This window comes from Taurulus bubalis (assembly GCF_910589615.1).
Source record: "Taurulus bubalis genome assembly, chromosome: 18".
NCBI classification, from domain to species: Eukaryota; Metazoa; Chordata; class Actinopteri; order Perciformes; family Cottidae; genus Taurulus; species Taurulus bubalis.
The window spans coordinates 9302959-9327287 of NC_136606.1; the positions used below are offsets into that span (position 1 = coordinate 9302959).

At 40.4% G+C, this 24329-nt stretch overlaps 2 protein-coding genes across 2 annotated transcripts; both read right to left on the minus strand.

Annotated features, from left to right (window-relative positions):
• Positions 1-3642: 3642 nt before the first annotated feature.
• Positions 3643-10290, minus strand: LOC306750779 (solute carrier family 22 member 13-like; the record flags this gene model as incomplete). The annotated part of the gene is made up of 9 exons (XM_079234253.1): positions 3643-3841; positions 3958-4066; positions 4152-4363; positions 7615-7709; positions 7800-7920; positions 8016-8187; positions 8664-8818; positions 9289-9392; positions 9916-10290. The coding sequence occupies 9 exons, from the start codon at positions 10288-10290 to the stop codon at positions 3643-3645; spliced, it is 1542 nt and encodes a 513-aa protein (XP_079090379.1).
• A 5595-nt stretch (positions 10291-15885) lies between these two features.
• LOC306750780 (solute carrier family 22 member 13-like) lies at positions 15886-20223 on the minus strand (the record flags this gene model as incomplete). Its single annotated transcript, XM_079234254.1, has 9 exons — positions 15886-16084; positions 16213-16321; positions 16504-16718; positions 17018-17112; positions 17207-17327; positions 17433-17604; positions 18566-18720; positions 19202-19305; positions 19849-20223. The coding sequence occupies 9 exons, from the start codon at positions 20221-20223 to the stop codon at positions 15886-15888; spliced, it is 1545 nt and encodes a 514-aa protein (XP_079090380.1).
• Between the last annotated feature and the right edge of the window lie 4106 nt (positions 20224-24329).

Consider the following 24329-nt stretch of genomic DNA (forward strand, 5'->3'; position numbering starts at 1 on the left):
CCTACTTTCAAAGCACATAAATGATTTTCACTTACTGTTTGCAACTTTCAGATAACCTTTCCATGCTTGTTACCTTCTAACAGTTGTTTCCACTTATCCATGAATGTATTTCCTCCATGGAAGAAGCCAAACAACTGGCCTTAGCACAGACGGGAACTAATGTCTGGTGTTAAGACAGGACACCTCTGCAATTGGTAGACTTAACCAGCTACTCAGTAAATGGATTGAAGAAACTAACTAGCTAAGCAATATTAGGGCTACAAACAACCCATAATGCAACACTCTTAAAGTCACAGGCCCACTCTGTTAGCTCTGTCTTGGCCTGGTCCTGGCTCCAAACATTCCCAGAGAACATCCACTGTAATAAAGCATAATACATCCACAGTTTTTCAAACATTGTTTTAAAAAACTGCATCTTATATTCAGGCTAATAAATACAATTAACTCAATGGATGCCACATTTTAATAATTGATTGATTTGTTGAAATATTGTAATAGGACAATAGTCACAATATCAGATTTTCACTGGAGTTGTCGTGGGGAAAATAATTCACATTAACTATTGTGATAGCATGAGAGAATTTGAAAAATAAAAAAATGATTTAGTCAAACTCAACTTATTGTGTGTTTAAACATTATTTTAACTTTTTTTTGGAGCACTGGTTTCCAAACTGAGTGACATGACTGGGAAACAAATGTCAAATGAAACTAAAGTTGAAAAGACATTTTGACTCTTCAATGTACTTTTTCTTTCTGTGACAAGTAAAAATCACAACAGAAAATGTCTAGGAACCATCCGAGGTTAAGAGATATGACAACTTTTGAAGGATGATTTACAAAATGCCAAATGAAATACACATGATTAAATCAAAAAGTTGTACCCTAACTGTCCCTGACAAATTGTGCTCATTTGTAGCATGTACAATTACGCACCTCTATATGGAGAATTCTACTGCATATTTCACTACCAACAACTGTTCAGAAGAAAAGGGAATTACGATGAGGGCTTTGGACGTGCTCAGCACAAGAACCGATGGCTTCTAAGGAACACTGCTGGCGTGGTGTCCAGTGAGACCGAGTCCGAGGCATAAATACTCAGGAACAATGTGAGTACCAGCGGGCAACGCTTATGTAGGACCGTATTCATGATTGTTCGGTGAAACTGCAGCTCTCCACTAAAAATGTGTTCTGTTTCTGTCCTCAGCTGATTCGATGATGACTGTGACAACAAATCCATAAATGTATTTGAGGCACCATGCAATGGCCAACTGCTCTCCCCATTTTACAGTGTGTTCGTATACTGGTAATGAATGATATTGTGTTTCAACATAACCCCACAACCTTATTGCAACAATGGCTTAATCATGCAATCAGTTGTACTGAATCAACTTGTGTTTTTTTTCTTTTAGTTCAGTTATTGCAACAAATTACAGACAACATGTTTTGTATTATTCTGTCTCGTGAACACAAAGTGAAATATAAATTGCTTTGTGAAATAAATGTTAACTTGGATAAAATAATCAAAAACCAACATAATGGTGTTGGTTCCTGTTGTGTAGTAGTGATGAACTGTCCACATTGGTGGTATTTGCCATTGTGTGTCCTTCCTTAACCTTTTAAGCCCCGTTAAGCACCAAGGCATTTTTTAGGATTTAGCTCGAAATAGCATACCCAAACTAAAAAGGGTGTATCTCTGCAACCACAAGGGCTATTTGAATAATTTTGGTGTTATAATAAAGGCAACCCTTGTGAGCTTTTGGTCAGATGTGTAAATATTAGTATATATGTTGCTGGCTAAGAGTAAATAAAGATTGAAACACAGAACAAATAGAAGTTCCAGGTCCGCCTATAGAAAAAAGCACTTTCAGGATGATTATCTCCTTGAAATGATGCTTCACTAAGCCCTGAGGCTCTCCCAAAGCATAGCACAATATGTGCACTGTTTTCACTTGAAAAAGTGAAGCAGAACAAAGTCAGATTGGGTAAAGTACAGAGAGAATTCAGGCGAGAATGCAAAATTAGCATTTGGGCACATTTGCGCATATTTTCGCGCATCTGTGACATTTGAATTTTTTCATGTAGCAAACCTTATATTTCACTTGTATATGACTTGTGATGTTCAATAAACTTGTATTAGTGGGGATTTACTGAGGGAACTGCATTTTTTCTTATATTTGCTATTTTCTCAATTTTTTTTCAAAATTTGCTGACTCAGCGATTTATGTTGCTGTGTTCTTTGGTTCATATCTCAGTGATGCTTTGCAGCAGAGGGATTTGGTGAATAGATTTGGAATCTGTGTGGAATTGTCTTGCTTTTTGCTATTTGTCTTTTTCTGATAGCACCAAGCTACGGGCTGCTAGTTCCGGAAACATGCAGAGTGGGCTGACTCGTGACAAAATTATAACTATTTTATTTTAATAATTATTTTAGTTGGTGTTTGAGTTGTGTTGAAATGACTGACTGATTATTGTAGCCCAGGTTCTCTTGTTTAATTTGATGTGTAGCATCAATATATTTGTTCATGATTATTGTAATGTTTTACACAGTTTAATTAAAATCTTAAAAAAGGACCTATATAGGTCCCGTGGGGCTTGCTCATGAACTTTATTCCACCAGTTAAATGTCTACCTGTCATGTTGATACTGTGGTCTACAACATTTCTAACTGATACAGTGGACAGGACACAACATTCTAGCTAATCCAATTTAATGAGTGTACAAAGAAATGCTATCTTTGTGGGTGTAAATCAATGTATTACAACCTTCCAACTATAAAATATGATGCAACAATTTGATGTGTGTGTTTTGTTTTTTAGCCTCTGTTTGTAGTACCCAAGTACAGTATATGTTTCACCTGCTGTATGTTAAAACATATAAATGTCCAACGTGTGTCTCAAGTTGCAACAAAGGTTACAGCAGACATGGAGCAACATTAGCATTAATTTGAAGTTTTTAATTCAAGGTAAAGATACATATATTGTTATTGTTGCTGCTCAATGTTTCCCTATGCTCACAATTTAGTCACTAACGTTACGTGTCAAAGACATTACAGTTGCGCAGACAAACTACTAAAAGATTAACAAAACTGATTTGATGTTTAAACTGTGCAATATCAAAATGCCTAATTATTCACCTTGTTGCAATAGAAGTACATACAGAGGGAATAATAACACAATGTTGATTATTCAACAATTAAATTCAGGAGAGAAAACTCAAACAAGTAAATGTATTAGCGAATACAATGCATCATTTAATACATTTACAAATCTCAGTTATCATACAGTCAATACGTTTTCAGTAACACAACATTTGAAAACAGATTGTAACAAAAATTAAATTGTGTGTAATCATTTACAAATTCAACATGATTCCATTGATGCTTTGCATTTAGGTAACTAAACTCTGATAAATCCTTGTTACCAGTTATCCATTGAAAGCAGGCAAACTATGTATTTCTGATGGATATATATGTCCATATAAATTACATGTTTGTGCTCTTTTCAGATTTTTCCTCTTCATTGAAGGATCGCATCTTAGGGCCATTTTTAGGTTTTCTGTAATTAATAACAAAAAATATTATTATATACTGCTCTGAGTTTCTTATAAAGGAATACGCACTCTCTTGTGAAATAGTTCATCAACTCACAGGATTTCAGCATGGTCCTGGAGTTCAACATTGAGGGTTTCTGGCAGGAGAAAACATAAACCCCCAGCAACAATGGGGACGATGCCGTATATCAGCATGGGGATGCTGTAATGGTAGACCTCCAGGAGCCTGATCAGCGGAGCGAGGATGCCCGCCACACGAGCACACATGGAGTTTAGACCTACACCATTCTGCCTGCCAGTGAATAGACTTGTCAGCACCTCATAGCATGTAACAATGGCAAACGTGGCATATTCCACCAATATTGAGTATAATAACAGATGTTATCCTTGGGACACTACCTAACTTACCTGAGTGTGGTGGGGTATAGTTCTGCAGTATAAACATAGATTATGGAGAAACTGGCAGTGGCGGCAAATTTTCCAAATACAGCTATGGTGGTTACCACCACAGGAAGGTCTGATGGACAAATCATAAATCAGACAAAAACACATTTGTTCAAAACAAGTCTGAGATGGATGTAGCAAGAATCAGAACAATTTACCTTTCGGAATAACTAGTATCCCAAGACAAGCTGCACCACCAAACAACAGGATCACTGCTAGAGATATTTTCCTCCCAAAGCACTGGATAACCGGCAAACTACCCAGGCGTGCTGGGAATTCTACTAAGCCAAAGATACACTGTGTGAGGTAGGTATCCAGACCAAAATTGCCATTCAGACTCAGTCCATAGTACACCAGACTTGTTCCAAACCTATTAACAGAATGGCAGAGATATCTTTAGTGCAACTATAAGGCCCGAGATATACTTGCTTTTTACCGCACGTTCATGTAGAAAACTGTCTGCGCCGTGAACTGAATTCATCATCATATATTTAGACAGTGGTGGGCCGTCAGGGCCTGCTAAGCGTTCACTGCTGGCCTAAACAGAATCACAAAGTTATAGCTATTTTATAGTTTAATTGTTTTTCACAAATACACTATATGTATTATAATTTTTTTTTGCAATCAGCTAATGTTCTCATTGCACAGCTCCTGTCTTCCTCTGTTGCTCTCCTTCCAGCCTTCAGCCTGCAGCTGGTTTTAAGAAGAGTTTTATCCAATCAGATTGTTTCTCTCCTGTGTCTCTGTCCGCAAAGCAAGCAGGCCTTTGCAGATTAAGTGAACATCATCGTGTGAGTGAACAGCTTTTTCTGCTTTTTGTGTTTGTTTTTTCCACCCTGCTTGGCTCTCTGCTGGGTCCCACCTCCACAGCTAAGCTAAGCTAGCTCGCGAGCTAAACTAAGCTAGCTTGCAAGCTAAACTAAGCTAGCTTGCAAGCTAAACTAAGCTAGCTCGCAAGCTAAGCTAAGCTAGCTCGCAAGCTAAGCTAAGCTAGCTCGCGGCGTGGAGGTGTTGGGAGAGCGCTCGCTGCTAGACCTGTAAGTTACTTTGGATAAAAGCATCAGCTAAATGAAATGTAATGTAATGTTTTTCAAGCCACCTCGGCACCTCGGGCGTGGTGGCATCGTCGGTGGGTGCCGGCGGTGTAGCTAGCTGAGAGACGGCGCTGGGAGAACAGCTGGGAGTTTGGGTGCTTCTGCGGCTGCAGAGAGGTGCGGTGCTTCAGAGCCGCAGTTTGGATTGTTTTGTCAAGTTTTGTTGTAATGCTAAGCCTGAGCCACCAACTCTCACGGTTTCGCCGTGTGACACACACTTTTGCATGTTTTCACACGCACTCACACCACACAACCAATTTCTCACGGCAAAAAAAAAATTCTGATTTTGGGCCGAGGCGCGTTCGTTCCTTTTCTAACTCCCCGACGATAGGTGGTGCTAAGGAGCGCATCTGTAAACCTATTCGCTGCATAGACATCCTATTTACCCCAAAGAGTCCCGAAGATAGCAACAGAAGAAGATTTTCAAACAGACACAACCGCGGGAGAAACTCAGGAGGCGCAGAGACTAAGGCAGACCTGGGCATCTTACAGCCCGCGGCTCTCCCAGTCTGGCCCGCGTGAGGTCAATCAAAAATGAAAAATAAATAAATAAGGTGCACGCCATGAATGCAATACAAACGGCACTGCTTTTACTTTGAAGGCGATTTATTTATGTGTGCACGCACACGCGCGCGCACTTATGCAGCCTCACTACGGGCAGTGTTGCCGACTTGGAGACTAAAGTAAAAGCGTATTGTTCTGCAGTTTCTGTCGCGAGACCCCCGCCTCCCAAGGAGCCTCGCGCTGCAGTCTCCGCCTCCAGATTGAAAATTAATCGCGCAAAGCCGCCGCGGATCTGACCTGCGGTCTGATCCACTATGGCAGAGCACTTTAAGTCAGGATCTTCACTCTTCTCTCAAAGAGGAGAACATTCCTCACATGAGGAAAGATGCTCAGAAGATGTTGGTTCTCTTTGGATCTACCTACATGAGAACAAACATTCTAGTGATGAAGTTCAACAGATCAGATCCTCTCTTACTGATACCTGTCAGCTGTCACATCTCCACCTCATTCAACCAGACTTCATGCTCTTGTTCAAGCAACACAGACTGGACTTTTCTCACCGAGTAAGAACAACTGAACTGGAAAACATCAAAAGCACTTATTGCTTTTGATGTTTTATAAGTTCAGTTAAGTTAATAAATTGCTGGTCTTTAACATACATATTTAATGTACGGTTTGCATTTTTGTTGACTTATTTTCATAGCCTTATTTCAACATGTATTCTTACCAGTAGCAGCTCAAAACAATATAATTTACAGTTTTTTAATAAAGTAATAACATTCATATTGAGTTAATTGAATTAAATTCAGACTATTGGTTCGGCCCTCCACAACGGTCCAAATTTCTCATGTGGCCCCTTGGGAAAATGAATTGCCCACCCCTGGACTAAGGTATGTTAATGACATGTGGTTCCCAAGCGCTCTTTGGTGACGTGGTTGATTACGTTGCTGTACATCTGTCCATCCTCGTATAAAGACCGCCCTGACAATTTGATTGGTCCGAACAATTTTTGATTTTGGATAATTTCTCCCCAACGGAGCAGTGCCAGACCGAACTTTCAGACCTCAAGTGTTGTGGGCGGGGCTAAGTTTGGCTGGTACCAGGCTACATCTTTAGCATACCACCCAAAAATCCACTAGAATGAATGAAATAACATCTATATAAACCAAAATGTCCTGGGGGTGGACCATCAGCTATGTCTTTGCTTCACAGAATGTAACCAATGTTGTCCATCTCCAGTAGGCCGCCCCTATCAACGACTTTAGGCCCCACAAACCATCAAAATGTAGGGTACAATATAGGTACAACATGGGTTCAACGCCAAATTAATTCAAATTTCCTGATATTTGAGCCACCAACTTGTGTGGCTGCGTGTGCGGCTAAATTTTGGTCACCCCCGACAAAATCTCACTCCAAGGTTATTTGAAAAGTTGGCAGCTCTGGCAAAGCTATTATATCAAGTACTTGGACAGTTCTCTACGAAGCAGTGTTCTGATGTAAGTTTCTGGGGCTTTTATTGTGAAGGGAAAAACGTAAGGAGAGGAAATGTTCTAGTGAAGTGTAGAACGAGATTAAAAGTGTTTGCCATCTTGCGCAAACTAAGTAGCATTGTGTTGTTGTTTTATTAATAAAGTGAATTATAGGTGCAAGATGAACCCTCATAACTAAATGTGTACATAACTAAACATAACTAAATATACATAACTAAATGTGTCTGGTTCTTGTTGATGTGAACTACAAGCATTGTCCGTTAATAACGCAGTATCTTGTCATGCGCATGTTTATGTAAACAAATATCAGACGGCATTGAAGGCCTAGGTCCAAAATGCACGGCCCGCCACTGTATTTAGACAATACATAACTTAATGGTGGAAGATTTGCACAACCAATGCTCCAAACAGATGCAGGATACGCGATGCAGCCATCGTGCGAACGCCATGGTGAAGTTAAAAGCAAGTATGTCTCTGGCTAAAAGGTATATCTGTAGACACGGCGACAGGTTGTAGTTCAAATGAATACTCACCACATGTAGCTCATAATTAAGGCACGTTTTCTCAGATACGATATCCTGAAGATGTCCAACATGGTTCCTCTTTTGGAAGTACCCTCATTGTCCAGCTAAACAATACAGGGGTAATTTTATTTTAAAGTAAGTCTATATTTATATCAGATATTGTGTTTGATTTGACTTTGTTTGAAGCAGCTCACCTTGTCAAGCAGATCTTCTGGGACCTTCCTTCTATTCACCTTGGCAGCCCTCCTGATTTCCTTTATGGCTTCCTCCTTCCTGCCCTGGGCGATGAGCCAGCGAGCTGACTCTGGAAGAACCCTAATTGACATATATATTTCAAATAAACTTTTCTTTCCCCCATACAGTTAAAATTGAGATTTGCATCTAAAAACATTAAATCCATGTGATCTGACCAGTAAAAGATTCCCAGGACAACGACAAGAGGGCTGAAGAGCACCAGATGCAGGATCCTCCAGTTGGGGATCAAATAGGCGATGCCAGACAACAGCATCAGTCCGAGGGGGGAAGCAGAGTGGCAGATAATGGTGCAGAAAGCAAACTTGGAGGAATCGCTCCACTCTCCACCTTTAAAGCAATGATACCATTTTATTTTTAAGAAGTTAGTTGTAAAACATGTGCATGCAAGTTAATACTTACACGCCTTGTAAAAAAGTTTGCTTCTGAAAGGCAGAAGGAGTTGCAACTTGTCACCATTAGTGGCTTTTATTTGAATTGTACAAAAATAACTCCCTTTGCAAATGAAGGCACTTTGTGTATCAGGTTATAAAGGACACATATTCCCTCTGTAACTGTCAGTCAAATCTACCAATCCCTTAATGATGCTTGGGAGTGTCTGACTTTTTCAGCCCTCAGTGACAGTAGGAAAAAGATACTGTGGCAGATCCTTATCAATGTAAAGACATCTAATTTGAATATTGTCGCCGTTTGTAATACTGTAACAAGAATGCTTTTCAAATGCCACAACCTTCCTAAAGAAGAAATGAAGACAGGTCACACAAACAGACGCTCACAGAAGTTTCAGTCATGACTATTTTACATACCTATCACAAATCCATTGACAAGAAGGCCTGAAACGGAGAAGCCACCAAGAAATTTGAGAACAATATAAACATAGATGTTGTGTGAGAAAGCAACACTGACACCAAACACCAGTTGTAGAAGGAGGGAAAGCAGGACCACAAAACGTCGACCGAACCTACAAAGAGAAGAGAAGAACTGCTACATTGGTGCTTGAGTTTTGTGTAAGGATGCATATGAATTTTTCCCTCCTATAAGTTCAGGACAATCAAAAATATGTTAACAGATAGACTGCATGTATAAGAGTGTTTCATGAATTGTTAAAAGGTGCTACATTTGAAATCAGGAGCATATCTATGATTAATTATTTCCTACATAGCAGCACAAACAGGGGAAACAGAAAGAGCTAACAGTGTTTACTTGAGGGGGTATTAGAGGGAGAGCAACTTTATTCTCTGCTTCGGACACCATTACTCCACTATATCTTTCACATATATAGCTATTAGTTGTTTGCTGCTATATTAATACTCCACATGTTTAATAAACAACTTTTATTGATGATCAGTGGACTTAAAAGTAAAGAGCAACCTGTTCAGAAACTTAACTATCAAGTATACATGTGTAGTAAAGGTGAGAGTGAATGTGCACCTGTCAGCCATCTGACCCAACACCAGCGCTCCGAGCAGAAGACCGGCCATGTAGATGGACTGGGAAGCCTCAATCCAGCTGCTTCTGTCACACACCAGGTTGAACTGGTGACAGGAAGGTGAGAGGGGAAGACCAGAACACTGAAGTGTTGTTTTTCTCAGCCCGTATTTGAGATGTTTAATAACTGAAAATGGTGGTCCAAAACAAAAAGGGTTTTTTTATAACAGTGGTGGTGATTCCATCATTTCTAAATCTACCAAATTGTATCCCTAACAGAGTGTTGTGAGCCTTTTCTGCTGCTAAGGTTTTATAATGTTTGCTGCTATTGAGCGGCTGTAAATCCACCCTATCATTATAATAGTTATATAGTACTTTGTTATTGAGTTTAAATTGTATTGTTTTCATTTTGTATATGGTGATTTGTATCAATATGTGGAACCACCCCATTGCTAAACATCAGCATGTGTCAAAACAGTATGATGGCTTAGAAGGGATACAAAGTAAATGTGAACAACATATAAATAACACAAAACAAATTAAATGAACCAAACAAAAAAATCTCAAGAAATACATTGAATGGTACAGTTAGGTGTGTTTTCTGGTGGTGAATAAATGAGTGTCTCTCACCTCTGTCACAATGCTTGAGGCCCCATTGATGACCTCAAAATCAGATCCATTTATGCATCCAGTTGTAGTGTTGATCCCATACGCTTCAATTATTTCCAAATCTAAATCCACAGGTGTGAACATTTCACAGCTTTCATACTTCCCAGCTTTGTTCACAGGGAGGGTGAGGTTTTTTTGTCTCTCATCTGTCAGGTTTGGCCCACGCTCCAAGATCCAGTCCGTGTTACAGTGATGTGGGAAGCTCAGGCTCGTAAACACCTGACTGAACACATCAAAACTTATAAACACGGTGGGGATGCACAATGCAGCCACTAAACGCTTCTGAAACAAACCAAACGCTCCAATCTCCTTCAGGATCTGCCCGAAGTTGCTCATATTGATATCTGGATGTTGGATGTATACAGAAAAAGGTCCAGCTCAAAGCAACGTCCAGCCACCAACTGTCAGCTCGACTCTCGTCCTGCAAGTTAATGTTTAAACTGACAATCACAGTGCTTTTATGACATCCCAAGTTGCTAGAAAACAGACAAAGTATGAAAACGTGACGTCAGGGTCCCACAGGCTGAAGTCCAGCTGTTATGCAGCTCATCTTCATCAGTTATTGATTTTAAGAGTTCCTTGACGCACCACACCTGCTTTTAGAGCAATATTATCAGTAGTTTTCTCAAGCAGAGTCTAAACTTGATACCCTGAAAGTGAGCATAAAAGGGTTTTATCAGGAATGCTCTTCAAAGTCTGTTCTGCAAACCACCACCTTCTCTTTCTGATTGGTCACAAATCACCTGTTTCTGAACGTGGCCAAGACCAGAGAGATGGTGGTCGAATTCAGGAGGAAGACAACGGCTCCTAGACCTCTAAATGTTCTGGGAGAGGATGTGGACATGGTGGAGGAGTACAAGTACCTGGGTGTCTCCATCGACAGCCGACTGAACTGGTAGGCCAACATCAACGCTGCAGTAGGAGCAAGCTCAAATCGCGGCACCAGCACCTGCCGCAGCACGGGAGGCACCTGCCGCTGCAGCTCGGGACCTGTGGGTCCCGCGAAGGCAGGTGCCGCAGGAGTGAAGGCAGGTGCCGCAGTGCCGGAAGTGCCTCTACGACCTGCCACTACTTTAGAAGCAGCATTTCCGGTGGCATGTCAGGTGCTGCGAGCTTCCACTACGAGCTGCCGTGCCGGAGCAGTTGCCACTAGTTTTTAACTAGTGGCGCACCTCGTAGAGAACTTGTGTCAGACCCGTTTTCAGTGAGTCCCGTTTTCAGTGAGTCACGGGTCTTTTATTTTGAAGGGAATTTTGAATGCAGCATAGTGCCGTACTCACACTCCTCAATACTGCGTTCTCACAACACGCTTTACTTGCATGAATTTACACGACGGACTATTTGTGATAGTTTGCTTCATTCCCCTCTTTTTTATTTATTTAATATTCGCTTAAGCAGTTCAGAACCACTGCACCATAATAACGTGCGTGTAATCTTTGTCTTTGCTATTTTCTTCTGTTTTAAGTTTGATCTTTTATAGAGTAATGTGGGTTTCTTAACCCTAAATTAAATGGATTTATGTCATAGTAACAGAACAATTTTCTTACATATATTTTTACATTTATATAAATCCATGTACAATATTTTTACACTTGAATAAAGAATAATCAAATACAAAGAAAAACATTTGTGGCATCTGGCGAGATGTCCAGATGCATAGTTTAAGGATTTCAGTCGCCAATGTTGACCTCCCTAGAAGTAGCATTTCCATCATGTGGTTTTTGCATTAATTTGCAAGGTTTCCCTGATTATTCTTCATTATTATTTTTACAACTACCAACAGTCATACCTTTCGAGACCTTAATGTGTTGTCACATATTATATATACCTTCCAGGACCTTAATGTATTGTCACATATTATATATACTGTAGCGACCCTGGGTCAGGAAAGCTATGAGACGTTAGATGGCTTATAGTGTGTTTATTACGGGAACAATAGAACAGGCTACTGTGGGCTGTAGCCTACGCAAAAACAACAGTAGAATCCCGTGAAAACCTCTCAACCAGCTTCACCTCTGCTCCGGGTCATAGACACTGCTCCGAACAGCTCGTAACACACACACAACAACATACCCCCTCCCTCGCTCTCCAATCACAGGCATGCTTCACAGCTACCCAGCTCATGAAACGTTCACTGACCTCCTGAACATAACATTCATAACATAACATTCCCCTCAGTCCGTTATCAGAATCAGAATCAGAAACCGTTTATTGCCAGGAATGTTTGCACAAACGAGGAATTTTGTTAGGCGGAAGGTGCATACATTAGACATTAGACGAGACAAACAACAATCAACAGCCAACAACAGCAACAGTGCAATGATGTTTAAATCAATTATAGATAAAGATAAAGTGCTCAGACAACAGATAACATTAATATAAGTGTATGTTAAAGTGACATGTGTGTTTAAGTTAAGTTAAAGTTAAGTGTATGTGGCATGAGTGTTTAAATATGAAGTGTGCAGTGGAGTGACCGGTAAGAGGAGTGAAAGGAAGAAAAAAAAAATGGTCCGAAAGAATTGTCCGAGAATAGTCCTGTGATGATAGAATCAGTCATTGGGGAACCCGGGCTCTGTTGATGAGCCCGACTGCCGACGGGAAGAATCTGTTGGTGTGGCGTGAGGTCTTGGTCCTGATGGACCTCAACCCCCTGCCAGAGGGAAGGGACTCGAACAGGTTGTGTTCAGGGTGAGAGGGGTCAGCTGCGATCTTCCTTGCTTGTGTCCTGGAAGTGAACAAGTCCTGGAGGGATGGCAAATTGCAGCCAATCACCCTCTCCGCAGAGCGGATGATGCGCTGCAGCCTGGCCTTGTCCTTGGCAGTGGCTGCGGCGTGCCAGACGGTGATGGAGGAGCAGAGGATGGACTCAACGATGGCAGTGTAGAACTGGACCATCATTTTCTTTGGCAGGTTGAATTTCCTCAGCTGCCTCAGGAAGAACATCCTCTGCTGGGCCTTCTTTGTAATGGAGCTGATGTTCAGCTCCCACTTGAGGTCCTGGGAAATGATGCAGCCCAGGAAGCGGAAGGACTCCACAGCGTCAACAGCGGAGTCACACAGGATGAGAGGGGCGGGTGGGGCTGCGTTCTTTCTGAAGTCCACAACCATCTCCACTGTCTTCAGAGCGTTGAGCTCCAGGTTGTTCTGGCTGCACCAGGTCACCAGGTGGTCAGTCTCCCGCCTGTAGGCGGACTCGTCCCCACCAGAGATGAGTCCAATGAGGGTGGTGTCATCCGCGAACTTCAGGAGCTTGACGGACTGGTGACTGGAGGTGCAGCTGTTGGTGTACAGGGAGAAGAGCAGCGGGGAAAGAACGCAGCCTTGGGGGGAACCGGTGCTGATGGTCCGAGAGCCTGAGACGTGTTTTCCCAGCTTCACGTGCTGCTTCCTGTCAGTCAGGAAGTCTGTGATCCACCTGCAGGTGGAGTCGGGCACGTGCAGCTGGGAGAGCTTGTCCTGCAGCAGAGACGGGATGATTGTGTTGAAGGCAGAGCTGAAGTCCACGAACAGGATCCTGGCGTAGGTTCCTGGGGAGTCCATATGCTGGAGAATGTGGTGGAGGGCCATGTTGACAGCATCGTCTACAGACCTGTTGGCCCTGTAGGCGAACTGCAGAGGGTCCAGGAGTGGGTCAGTCAGGGTTTTGAGGTGGAACAGGACCAGGCGCTCAAAGGACTTCATGACCACAGAGGTCAGGGCGACGGGCCTGTAGTCATTGAGTCCTGTGATCCTGGGTTTCTTGGGGACGGGGATGATGGTGGAGGCCTTGAAGCAGGCTGGAACGTGACATGTCTCCAGGGAGGTGTTGAAGATCTCTGTGAACACCGGAGACAGCTGATCAGCACAGTGCTTCAGGGTGGAGGGGGAGACGGAGTCCGGGCCTGCTGCTTTGCAGGGGGTTTGTTTTATAATACCTTCCACGACCTTAACGTATCGTCACATATTATATACCTTCCAGGACCTTAAGCAAGTTGCGGCACCACTCTCTCAAAACACAGGCAGCTGCCTCAAAAACTAGTGGCACATGAGTGGCAACTCGTAAGTGCCCCGCCACCTGAGATGTGCCACCAGAAATACTGCCTCTAAAGTAGTGGCAGCTCGTAGAGGCATTTCCGGCACCGCGGCACCTGCCTTCGCTCCTACGGCACCTGCCGGTGCCACGATTTGAGCTTGCCCTCTCTCCAATGCTGTCTACAAGAAGGAGATGAGTCGACTCTTTTTCTTGAGGAAGCTCAATGCTTCAATGTCTGCAGCAAGATTTTGGAGATGTTCTACCGGTCGGTTGTGGCCAGTGCTCTGTACTTCGCCATTGTCTGCTGGGGGAGCAGCATTGGAGCCGGTGACACCAACAGACTTAACAAACTGGTTAAGAAGGCTGGCTCCATCATCGGCTGCAAGCAGGAGTATCTGGAACAGGTGGTGGAGAGGAGGACACTGAATAAGTTATTGTCCATGTTGCACAACTCGGACCACCCTCTCCACCACCTACTGCAGGGTGAGCGGAGCACTTTCTCAAAAACATTCATCACACTCCGCTGGCAGAAGGACCGTTACAGGAAAACATTCCTGAACACGGCAATAAGACTTAACAATAAGCAACCTCTTGCCAGATCCTTTGTGGATTAATGAATCACTGTACACGTTTATGTTTATTTACACTTCACACACTTCATATACACATTAATTAAGCCAGTGACTACAGATTGAACTCTCTCTCTCATGTTAAATACTTACGCACATCCTTGGCTGGTCTTCTGATAGGGTCATGAGGCTGAAGTATCAGTATGTCTTTGTTTAGGAACATATGGCTTGTGGCCTTGTGGCTTTTGCCCTGACCAGCCAAGTTATCGGATGACAGGCATGGGCTCATGATAGAGCCATGAAGACGTCATGTGGACCTCTATGTATTGATAAACATACGTATTTAAGAAGGTAGTCCTTCGCTCCTTCTGAGAACAGTCTAGGAATTACAATCTGTATACAATGTTGTGATTCTGACTCTGCTCCTTCGTCGAAGAATAAATGTTCTTGATTTAATGATTTTACTCCGTGGTGTCGAGTAAAACAACACTACACATACTTTGCATTTTGGGACTTCTCTACTGTTTAAATGTAATTTAATTTCCTAAATTAATACACGCTGCGCTGTACATATCTTTCGTCCCAGTTATTTGTATTTTATTTTTATTTTGTATATATCTTTCATTCGTGTTGTTTTTATATTTTATTTTTGTGTCTGTAAGCTGCTACTCTGACAACAAATTTCCCCTTGGGGATTAATAAAGTATCTATCTATCTATCTATCTATCTATCTATCTATCTATCTATCTAAATAAGGTGTCCCTAAAGTTGAAAATTAACATAAAGATATACTCGCGGTCACTCCTTATCAGGAAAAACAACACACTGTTTATTATTCAACAATTACATTCAGTAGATAAAACTCAAAAAATTAATGTATTAGCAAATACAATTAATCATTTAATACATATACAAACTCAGTTATCGTACAGTCTATAACTTTTGCAGTAGCAAAACATTTGAAAACAGATTGTAACAAAAATAAAATCATGTGTAATAATTTACAAGTTCAATATGAGTCCATTGATGCTTTGCATTTAGGTAACTAAACTCTAATAAATCCTTGTTACCAGTAATCCGTTGAGAGCAGGCAAACTATTTATTTCTGATATATATATATATATATATATATATATATATATATATATATATATATATATATATATATATATATATATGTCCATATAAATTACATTTTTGTGCTCATTCCAGATTTTTCCTCTTCATTGAAGGATCGCGTCTTTGGGCCATTCTCAGGTTTTCTGTAATGAATAACAAAAAATATTATTATATATTGCTCTGAGTTTCTTATAAAGGAATACGCACTCTCTTGTGAAATAGTTCATCAACTCACAGAACTTCAGCATGGTCCTGGAGTTCAACATTGAGGGTTTCTGGCAGGAGAAAACATAAACCCCCAGCAACAATGGGGACGATGCCGTATATGAGCATGGGGATGCTGTAATGGTAGACCTCCAGGAGCCTGATCAGCGGAGCGAGGATGCCCGCCACACGAGCATACATGGAGTTTAGACCTACACCATTCTGCCTGCAAGTGTAGACAATAGACTTGTTAGCACCTCATAGCATGTAACAATGGCAAATATGGCATGTTCCACCAATATTGAGTATAATAACAGATTTTATGTTTTACAGCTGGAACACTACCTAACTTACCTGAGTGTGGTGGGGTATAGTTCTGCAGTATAAACATAGACTATGGAGAAACTGGCAGTGGCGGCAAATTTTCCAACTACAGCTATGATGGTTACCACCACAGGAAGGTCTGATGGACAAATAATGAATTGAAAAACATATTTGTTCAAAACAAGTCTGAGTTGGATGTAGCAAGAATCACTGTTTATTTTTGTTTAAAAAAAAAGGGATTTGTCTTAGTTATCAATAATCAGGTACATTATATGGTCAAGGCAGATTACAGCAGACTGCTATTATTATACAACAATTTACCTTTTGGAATAACTAGTATCCCAAGACAAGCTGCACCACCAAACAACAGGATCACTGCTAGAGATATTTTCCTCCCAAAGCGCTGGATAACAGGCAAACAGCCCAGACGTGCTGGGAATTCTACTAAGCCAAAGACGCACTGTGTGAGGTAGATATCCAGACCAAAATTGCCTACATTCAGGCTCAGTCCATAGTACACCAGACTTGTTCCAAACCTATTAACAGAATGGCAGAGATATATTTAGTGCAACTATAAGGCCCGAGATATACTTGCTTCTTAACCTCACATTCACGTAGAAAACTGTCTGCGGCGTGAACTGAATTCATCACCATATATTTAAACAACATATAACTTAATTTCGGAGCATGTGCACAACCAATGCTCCAAACAGATGCAGGATACGCGATGCAGCCATCGTGCGAACGCCATGGTGAAGTTAAAAGCAAGTTTGTCTCTGGCTCAAAGGTATATCTGTAGACACAGTGGCAGTTTGTGGTTAAAATGAATACTCACCACACGTAGCTCATAATTAAGGCACGTTTTCTCAGATACGATATCCTGAAGATGTCCAACATGCTTCCTCTTTTGGATGTACCCTCATTTTCCAGCTAAACAATGCAGGTGTCATTTTCTTTTGAAGTTAGTTTATATTTATCTCAGAGCTTTATTGTGTTTGATTTGACTTTGTTTGAAGCAGCTCACCTTGTCAAGCAGATCTTCCGGGACCTTCCTTCTGTTCACCTTGGCAGCCCTCCTGACCTCCTTTATGGCTTCCTCCTTCCTGCCCTGGGTGACCAGCCAGCGAGCTGACTCTGGAAGAACCCTAATTGGCATACAGGTTTCAAATAAACTTTTCTTTCCCCCATACAGTTCAAATTGAGATTTGCATATAAAACATTAAATCCATGTGGTCTTAGAGGCTGCTGACCAGTAGAAGATTCCCAGGACAACGACAAGAGGGCTGAAGAGCACCAGATGCAGGATCCTCCAATTGGGGATCAAATAGGCGATGCCAGACAACACTATCAGTCCAAGAGCGAAAGAGGAGTGGCAGATAATGGTGCAGAAAGCAAACTTGGAGGAATCGCTCCACTCTCCACCTTTAAAGCAATGATACCATGTTATTTTTAAGAAGTTAGTTGAAAAATGTGTGCATGCAAGTTAATACCTACACGCCTGGTAACACTTTATAATAACTACACACGATTTAGCATTAGTAAAGTATGAGTAAACACTTAATTCATCATTTATAAAGCATTGTTTCAACATGAACACTCATTGGTAACTCATTAGTATTCAATTCATAAACACAGTTATAAATATGTTATTCTTGATTAATAAGCTTGACTATTATGCATTTCATGATTGGGTTTTCATACATTATAAATGATAGATTCCTCATTTGTAAATTAAGTAATATATATTGCAAACCAATTAAATAATATATATTGCAAACCAATTATTAAGGACGTATAGATGATGGTTAACATGTGCTTTATAAACGTGTGTTAATACTGCAATTCATGATTCATTAATTTAGTTCCTACTCGTTAGTTAAGTATTAGTTAAATATTTTGTGTGACAATTTATGCTTTACAATGCATTTATAAATGACATTGAAAGGCCAGCAGTGCCTCAAAGCTAACAAAAGTCTCAGTTATCTTCTCAACAGTAAAGGGAAATAGACACAACACAAAGTGATAAAGAACATTAATACGATGGTGATGGGGGGCGATGCCCGACAGTGGCACAAGTGTTGAGTTTGTTTCATAGTTTTCTGGCACATACATATTATTGATTATGAGTAAGCTATCTAGTCACAGCTGTTTGCTAGCTAGACAGCTCGTCACTAACTAGAGGTCCTGAGACAGCACGCGCCACCTCAATGAAGTAGACCAATCCAGGTGATAGCTAGATGTTGAATATTGTCGCCGTTTGTAATACTGTAACAATAATGCTCTTCAAATGCAACAACCTTCCAAAAGAAGAAATGAAGCCCTGACTACCAATGGTTCAAATACAGACGCTGACAGATTTTTCAGTCGTGACCATTTTACATACCTATCACAAATGCATTAATAAGAATGCCTGAAATGGAGAAGCCACCTAGAAATTTGAGAACAATATAAACATAGATGTTGGGTGAGAAAGCAACACTGACACCAAACACCAGTTGTAGAAGGAGTGAAAGCAGGACCACAAAACGTCGACCGAACCTACAAAGAGAAGAGAAGAACTGCTACATTGGTGCTTGAGCTTTGAATCTTTCCCTCCTATAAGTTCAGGACAATACAAAACATGGGTAGCACTTTATAATAACTACACTATTTAGCATTAGTAAAGCATAAGTAAACACTTAATTCAACATTTATAAAGCATTGTTTCAACATAAACACTCATTAGTATGCAAATCATAAACATAGTTTGCTGGCACATACATATTATTGATTATGAGTATTTAGCTAGTTAGCTGTGACTTGTTTGCTAGCTAGCCAGCTAGCAAACAAGCTCGTAACTAGAGGTCCTGAGACAGCACGCGCCACCTTAGTTGTAAGTAGACCAATCCAGGTAATAACTAACTAGATACTCATAATCAATCATATGTATGTGCTAAAACATACTCAACACAAGAGCGACCTGTTCAGAAACTTAACTTTCAAGTATACATGTGTAGTAAAGGTGAGAGTGAATGTGCACCTGTCAGCCATCTGACCCAACACCAGCGCTCCGAGCAGAAGACCGGCCATGTAGATGGACTGGGAAACCTCAATCCAGCTGCTTCTGTCACACACCAGGTTGAACTGGTGACAGGAAGGTGAGAGGGGAAGACCAGAACACTGAAGTGTTGTTTTTCTCAGCCCGTATTTGAGATGTTTAATAACTGAAATTGGCAGTCAAAAACAAAAAGGGTCTTTCATAACAGTGGTGGTGATTCCATCATTTCTAAATCTACCAAATTGTATCCCTAACAGAGTGTTGTGAGCATGATCTGCTGCTAAGGTTTTGCAATTGTTGCTGCTATTGAGTGGCTGTAAATCAACCCTGTCATTATAATAGTTGTATAGTATGGAGTACTTTATATTATTGAGTTTAAATTGTATTGCTTTCATTTTGTATATGGTGATTTGTATCAATATGTGGAACCACCCCATTGCTAAACATCAGCATGTGTCAAAACAGTATGATGGCTTAGAAAGGATAAAAAGTAAATGTGAACAACATATAAATAACACAAAACAAATAATATAAACCAAACAAAAGTATGCTCACATACATCTCAAGAAATACATTGAATGGTACAGTTAGGTGTGTTTTCTGGTGGTGAATAAACAACTGTCTCTCACCTCTGTCACAATGCTTGAGGCCCCATTGAAGACCTCAAAGTCGGATCCATTTATGCATCCAGTTGTAGTGTTGATCCCATACGCTTCAATTATTTCCAAATTAAAATCCACAGGTGTGAACATTTCACAGCTTTCATACTTCCCAGCCTCGTTCACAGGGAGGGTGAGGTTTTTTTGTCTCTCGTCTGTCAGGTTTGGCCCACGCTCCAAGATCCAGTCCGTGTTACAGTGATGTGGGAAGCTCAGGCTCGTAAACACCTGACTGATCACATCAAAAGCTATAAACACGGTGGGGATGCACAATGCAGCCACTAAACGCTTCTGAAACAAACCAAACGCTCCGACCTCCTTCAGGATCTGCCCGAAGTTGCTCATATTAATATCTGGATGTTGGATGTATACAGAAAAAGGTCCGGCTCAAAGCAACGTCCAGCCACCAACCGTCAGCTCGACTCTCGTCCTGCAAGTTAATGTTTAAACTGACAATCACAGTGCTTTTATGACCTATGAAGTCACTAACAAACAGACTACCAAAGTATGAAAATGCAACGTCAGGATCCCTCAGGCTGAAGTCCAGCTTTTATGCAACTCATCTTCATCAGTAATTGATTTTAAGAGTTCTTTGACGCATCACACCTGCTATAAGAGCAATATTATCGGTAGTTCTCTCAAGCAGAGTCTGAACTTTTTGAAAGTGTGCATAAAAGGGCTTTAAAAAGTCTTATATGATGGAAAAATTATCTCTTGGTCACTGGAGCAGAGGCAGAAGAGTTGAGAATTGTAATTTGAGCTTTCTAATGAACAGACAAAAATAGTCTTCTGGAACACAAGTTGTAAAGAGTGATTCTTTAATGCTTGCAAGCGGGGAGCAGTTTACACAGGCACGTATCTCAGTGACAGTGGAAAGACTCACACAGACTTCTGTCCGTTCCTTGGTATTTAAAAGGTTCCTTCCCTGTATGTCAGATGAGGTTTAAGACAACCAATGAAAATGAGCAGCACACTTAAAAGAAAACCATAATATGAGTCACACACACCCAAGTCTTATGTTCTTGTTCCAACTATTAATTAAATGTATCAGCAGGTGCAAACTTATCTATTCACCCTCGTCCTGTATCCGGCCGTGAGGAGAAAACAGCAGTATTTCAAAAATAATTGACTGGGAACCTGGTTTGTGTTTTCACTGGGAGTATTTGGGCCTTACAGTCTTAAACTATGGCAAGATATATTTTGCCATTACACTTATCAGGAATGCTCTTCAAAGTCTGAGTTGGGTGGACGTTCGCCCTCAATCTCAAAACCACCACTTTTTCGTTTCTGATTGATCACAAACATGTGGAGCCAGAAATCTTTCAAATATGGTGTCCCTGAAGTGGAAAGACCACAATATTTCCATAAAGATATACTCGCGGTCACTCTTTATCAGGAAAAACCCATATTGATTTGTGTCTACGCTTTAAGTCAAAAGTACACAGTATAAGTTAGGGCTATGTTAAATGACATGCATTTGTGACACATACAATCAGAATTAGGAATGAGAAAGACAGGCACCTATTGTACCTTTACTAGTTTATAAGACGCTATTATTTATTTGATTGTTGATGGGTTTTCCTTTCATTTATTCAGTGAAAAATGTAGACTTGACGAGTTGTTATAGGTTACAGGATGCTGGCCATCGATGCCAAACGCACACAGGTAGCACAAAGTTATGATACCATAAATAGGTTTGACCTTGACAGAATTTAATTAAATGTTTTTCCTTCTTTTCCTAAGATCATGTTGTGCCCCTTTTCAAGGGCAAATGTGTTATTAACATACTGGTAGAAATATTAAAGCACTACTCCACTGACTCAAAACCTATTTCCCTCGATCAGATTTTCCATTTTGGAAAGTAAAATGTCTTCCGTAGCTCTGAAAGAGCTTCGTCAACGCTATAAAGGGTTATCAGGGTTATCTTGGCTTGGCGATTAGATTAGATAATTGTAAGGCAGTATATCGTTGACATTTTTAAAAGTGCCTTACTAAATTGCTAGACCCTTTAATGTTTACAAAGCATAACATTGACATAGGTACATATTCTGGGTTAAAGGGTTGTAAAAGGATAATTGTAGTCATAAAGATAGTGAGAACGGTAAACTTGAAGGCGAGCAGAGGAAACTGTGAAACGGCTATAAAACAAGAATAACTATTCATGAAATATAACTTTCCACGAAGAGGGAAAGCACAAGGCAATAATGAAGAGACTATACACCATATGAAGCCAAAAGGTAACTAAAGTTGCACCGGAGTCAGACCAGTGTATGTGATTGGTTCCTGCAGTATAATTCATTCTTATAAACATGTATGTATGTATTTACAGGAACAATTTACTCAAAATGACACATGTGACAAACGGAGGCTGATATGCTCATTCTTTATTGATTAAAAATAATCAAGAGAAACATGCTTTGAACTCCAAAACGACCAAATGAGAGAATGAAAAGAAAAAAAACAGTTGGAAAAATTCAAATATATTACAGCCTTGATGAGTTATTGCCTGGTCAAAAAATGTTTTTGCCGGTCATCTGTTCAGTTGCTACAGCTTTGTAAGACGACATGTAAGCCGGACAGAAGAGACTGTTGAGGAAAGGATGAGAACAAAGCCATAAACCCCGTTAGAAGAAGGGCTCAATCGACACACACACACACACACACACACACACACACACACACACACACACACACACACACTTATACTGTCCTTGTCTGCCGTCAGCTGCGGACTAAACCAGGAGAATGGCACCAAATACTGGAGAATTAAAATGTAGAGTAACATTTCTGACTTAGTTGACTCCTTTGAGGAGAACGCAGGGCCGACCCACCGTTTATAATTATTTCAGGCATCTTTAACAAGATCTACATTTCAAACACACTGAAAATGTGAACCAAAACCTTGACGTTATGTCAAAAAAAAAAAAACTCTTGGCCGTCGATTCAAGGCTATAGTGTAAAACGTAACATGTTTAAGGTCACAATACAAAGATTTCCTTGTAACTTTATCTGCAAGCAAAAAAAATATTTTTCTTTAATTTGGCATCTAGAGGGTTATGACAGTATCACATCACCAAAGGAAACAGTAAAGATTTTAAATAAGTAAACAGCCTCCACTTGGTATTATTAAGAGTTGGAGACAGATTTGCTGTTACTCGGCTTAAAACGTGGGGAAATTTAAGGGGGTGAGCATTGCATTGCGGTAAAATATATTAAAACTTTTCAAAGGCAAAAAGGGAAAAGCTAAAACTTTTTTTTTTTGGATGTAAATAAATGTCATACGGTTATTGGACAGCATGTCCCGTAAGATGAATCCAATGCCATGTTTGCAGAGTCGTTGTCTTCCTTCACGCAGCGCGACAACCCACAATCGTGTCTTATGGACAGAAAGAAGGCCAAGAGTGAAACACCCAGTATAAAAACAAATCAAAGCAAAATATCATTATTTACATACTAGAGGTTGAATCAAGTACTTATGTTTCATTCACATAAACAAAAATGCACTTTTTTTTTGAGAAACTGATTCCAAACAGACAAATAGCAACAGACAGACACATCTGCTCACACAACACTTGTGGTTTTAGCTGTTAAACGTTTTGTACTTTACTACAATGTCAACATAGAATCAAATTATAGCAACAACACCTCAGGCCAGTATGCCGAGTAAAATGAGAGGAGGCAAATTTGGCAATGGTACAAATTAAGACAAAAATCAATGTTATCTTGAAGTCCTTTTCCCAACGTTTTATAATTAGTTAATTTGTTGAAGTTTATATCAAATTGAAGTACTGGACAATCTATGTACGTGTAATAACTTCACCAGCTTCATCAGGAGACTTTCCTTTCTAATGATGCTGGTTGTATCAATACTTATAAGTACAAGGCGGGCAATATTCATACATTTTTTTAATGTCTGTTTGTTGCCCCAAAAACTATACAAAATACTTAATTGAGCTAAATGGTTGCACTGGGTGATGAACATGGGCACGGGAGTTTATTTTGAGTAAATCCTACACACACCCGTCTGCTGCTGTTCATAATGGAGAACTTCGGAAACAAATTTTTGCCAAATATGTGACCTATGAGACCTCTGGTTTGTGTTTTTTTTCCATATGATAATAGATAATAATTAGAATGACAAGAAAATACAGAATAAAACCTCATCCTTTAAAGATAGTTATGGTTGGGAGTGTTCAGGTGCTTCTGAAGAAGTAGATTCACATTACGTTTGTTGAGTACAGGAGTGTCGAAGATTTGACCTTTAGCTGGCTTCGTAAACTGCATCATACCTTCTCTCTAAATTAAGTAAAAAGTTTGACGCAAGCAACAGAAACCACATTTGAACATTTCAGACAACATAATGCTCCATATGGTAACTTCCCCAAAAACGTGCATTCAGTAGTTCTGATGAATATAAGGCATTGTTACACTTATCAAGATTCAAGGGCGTT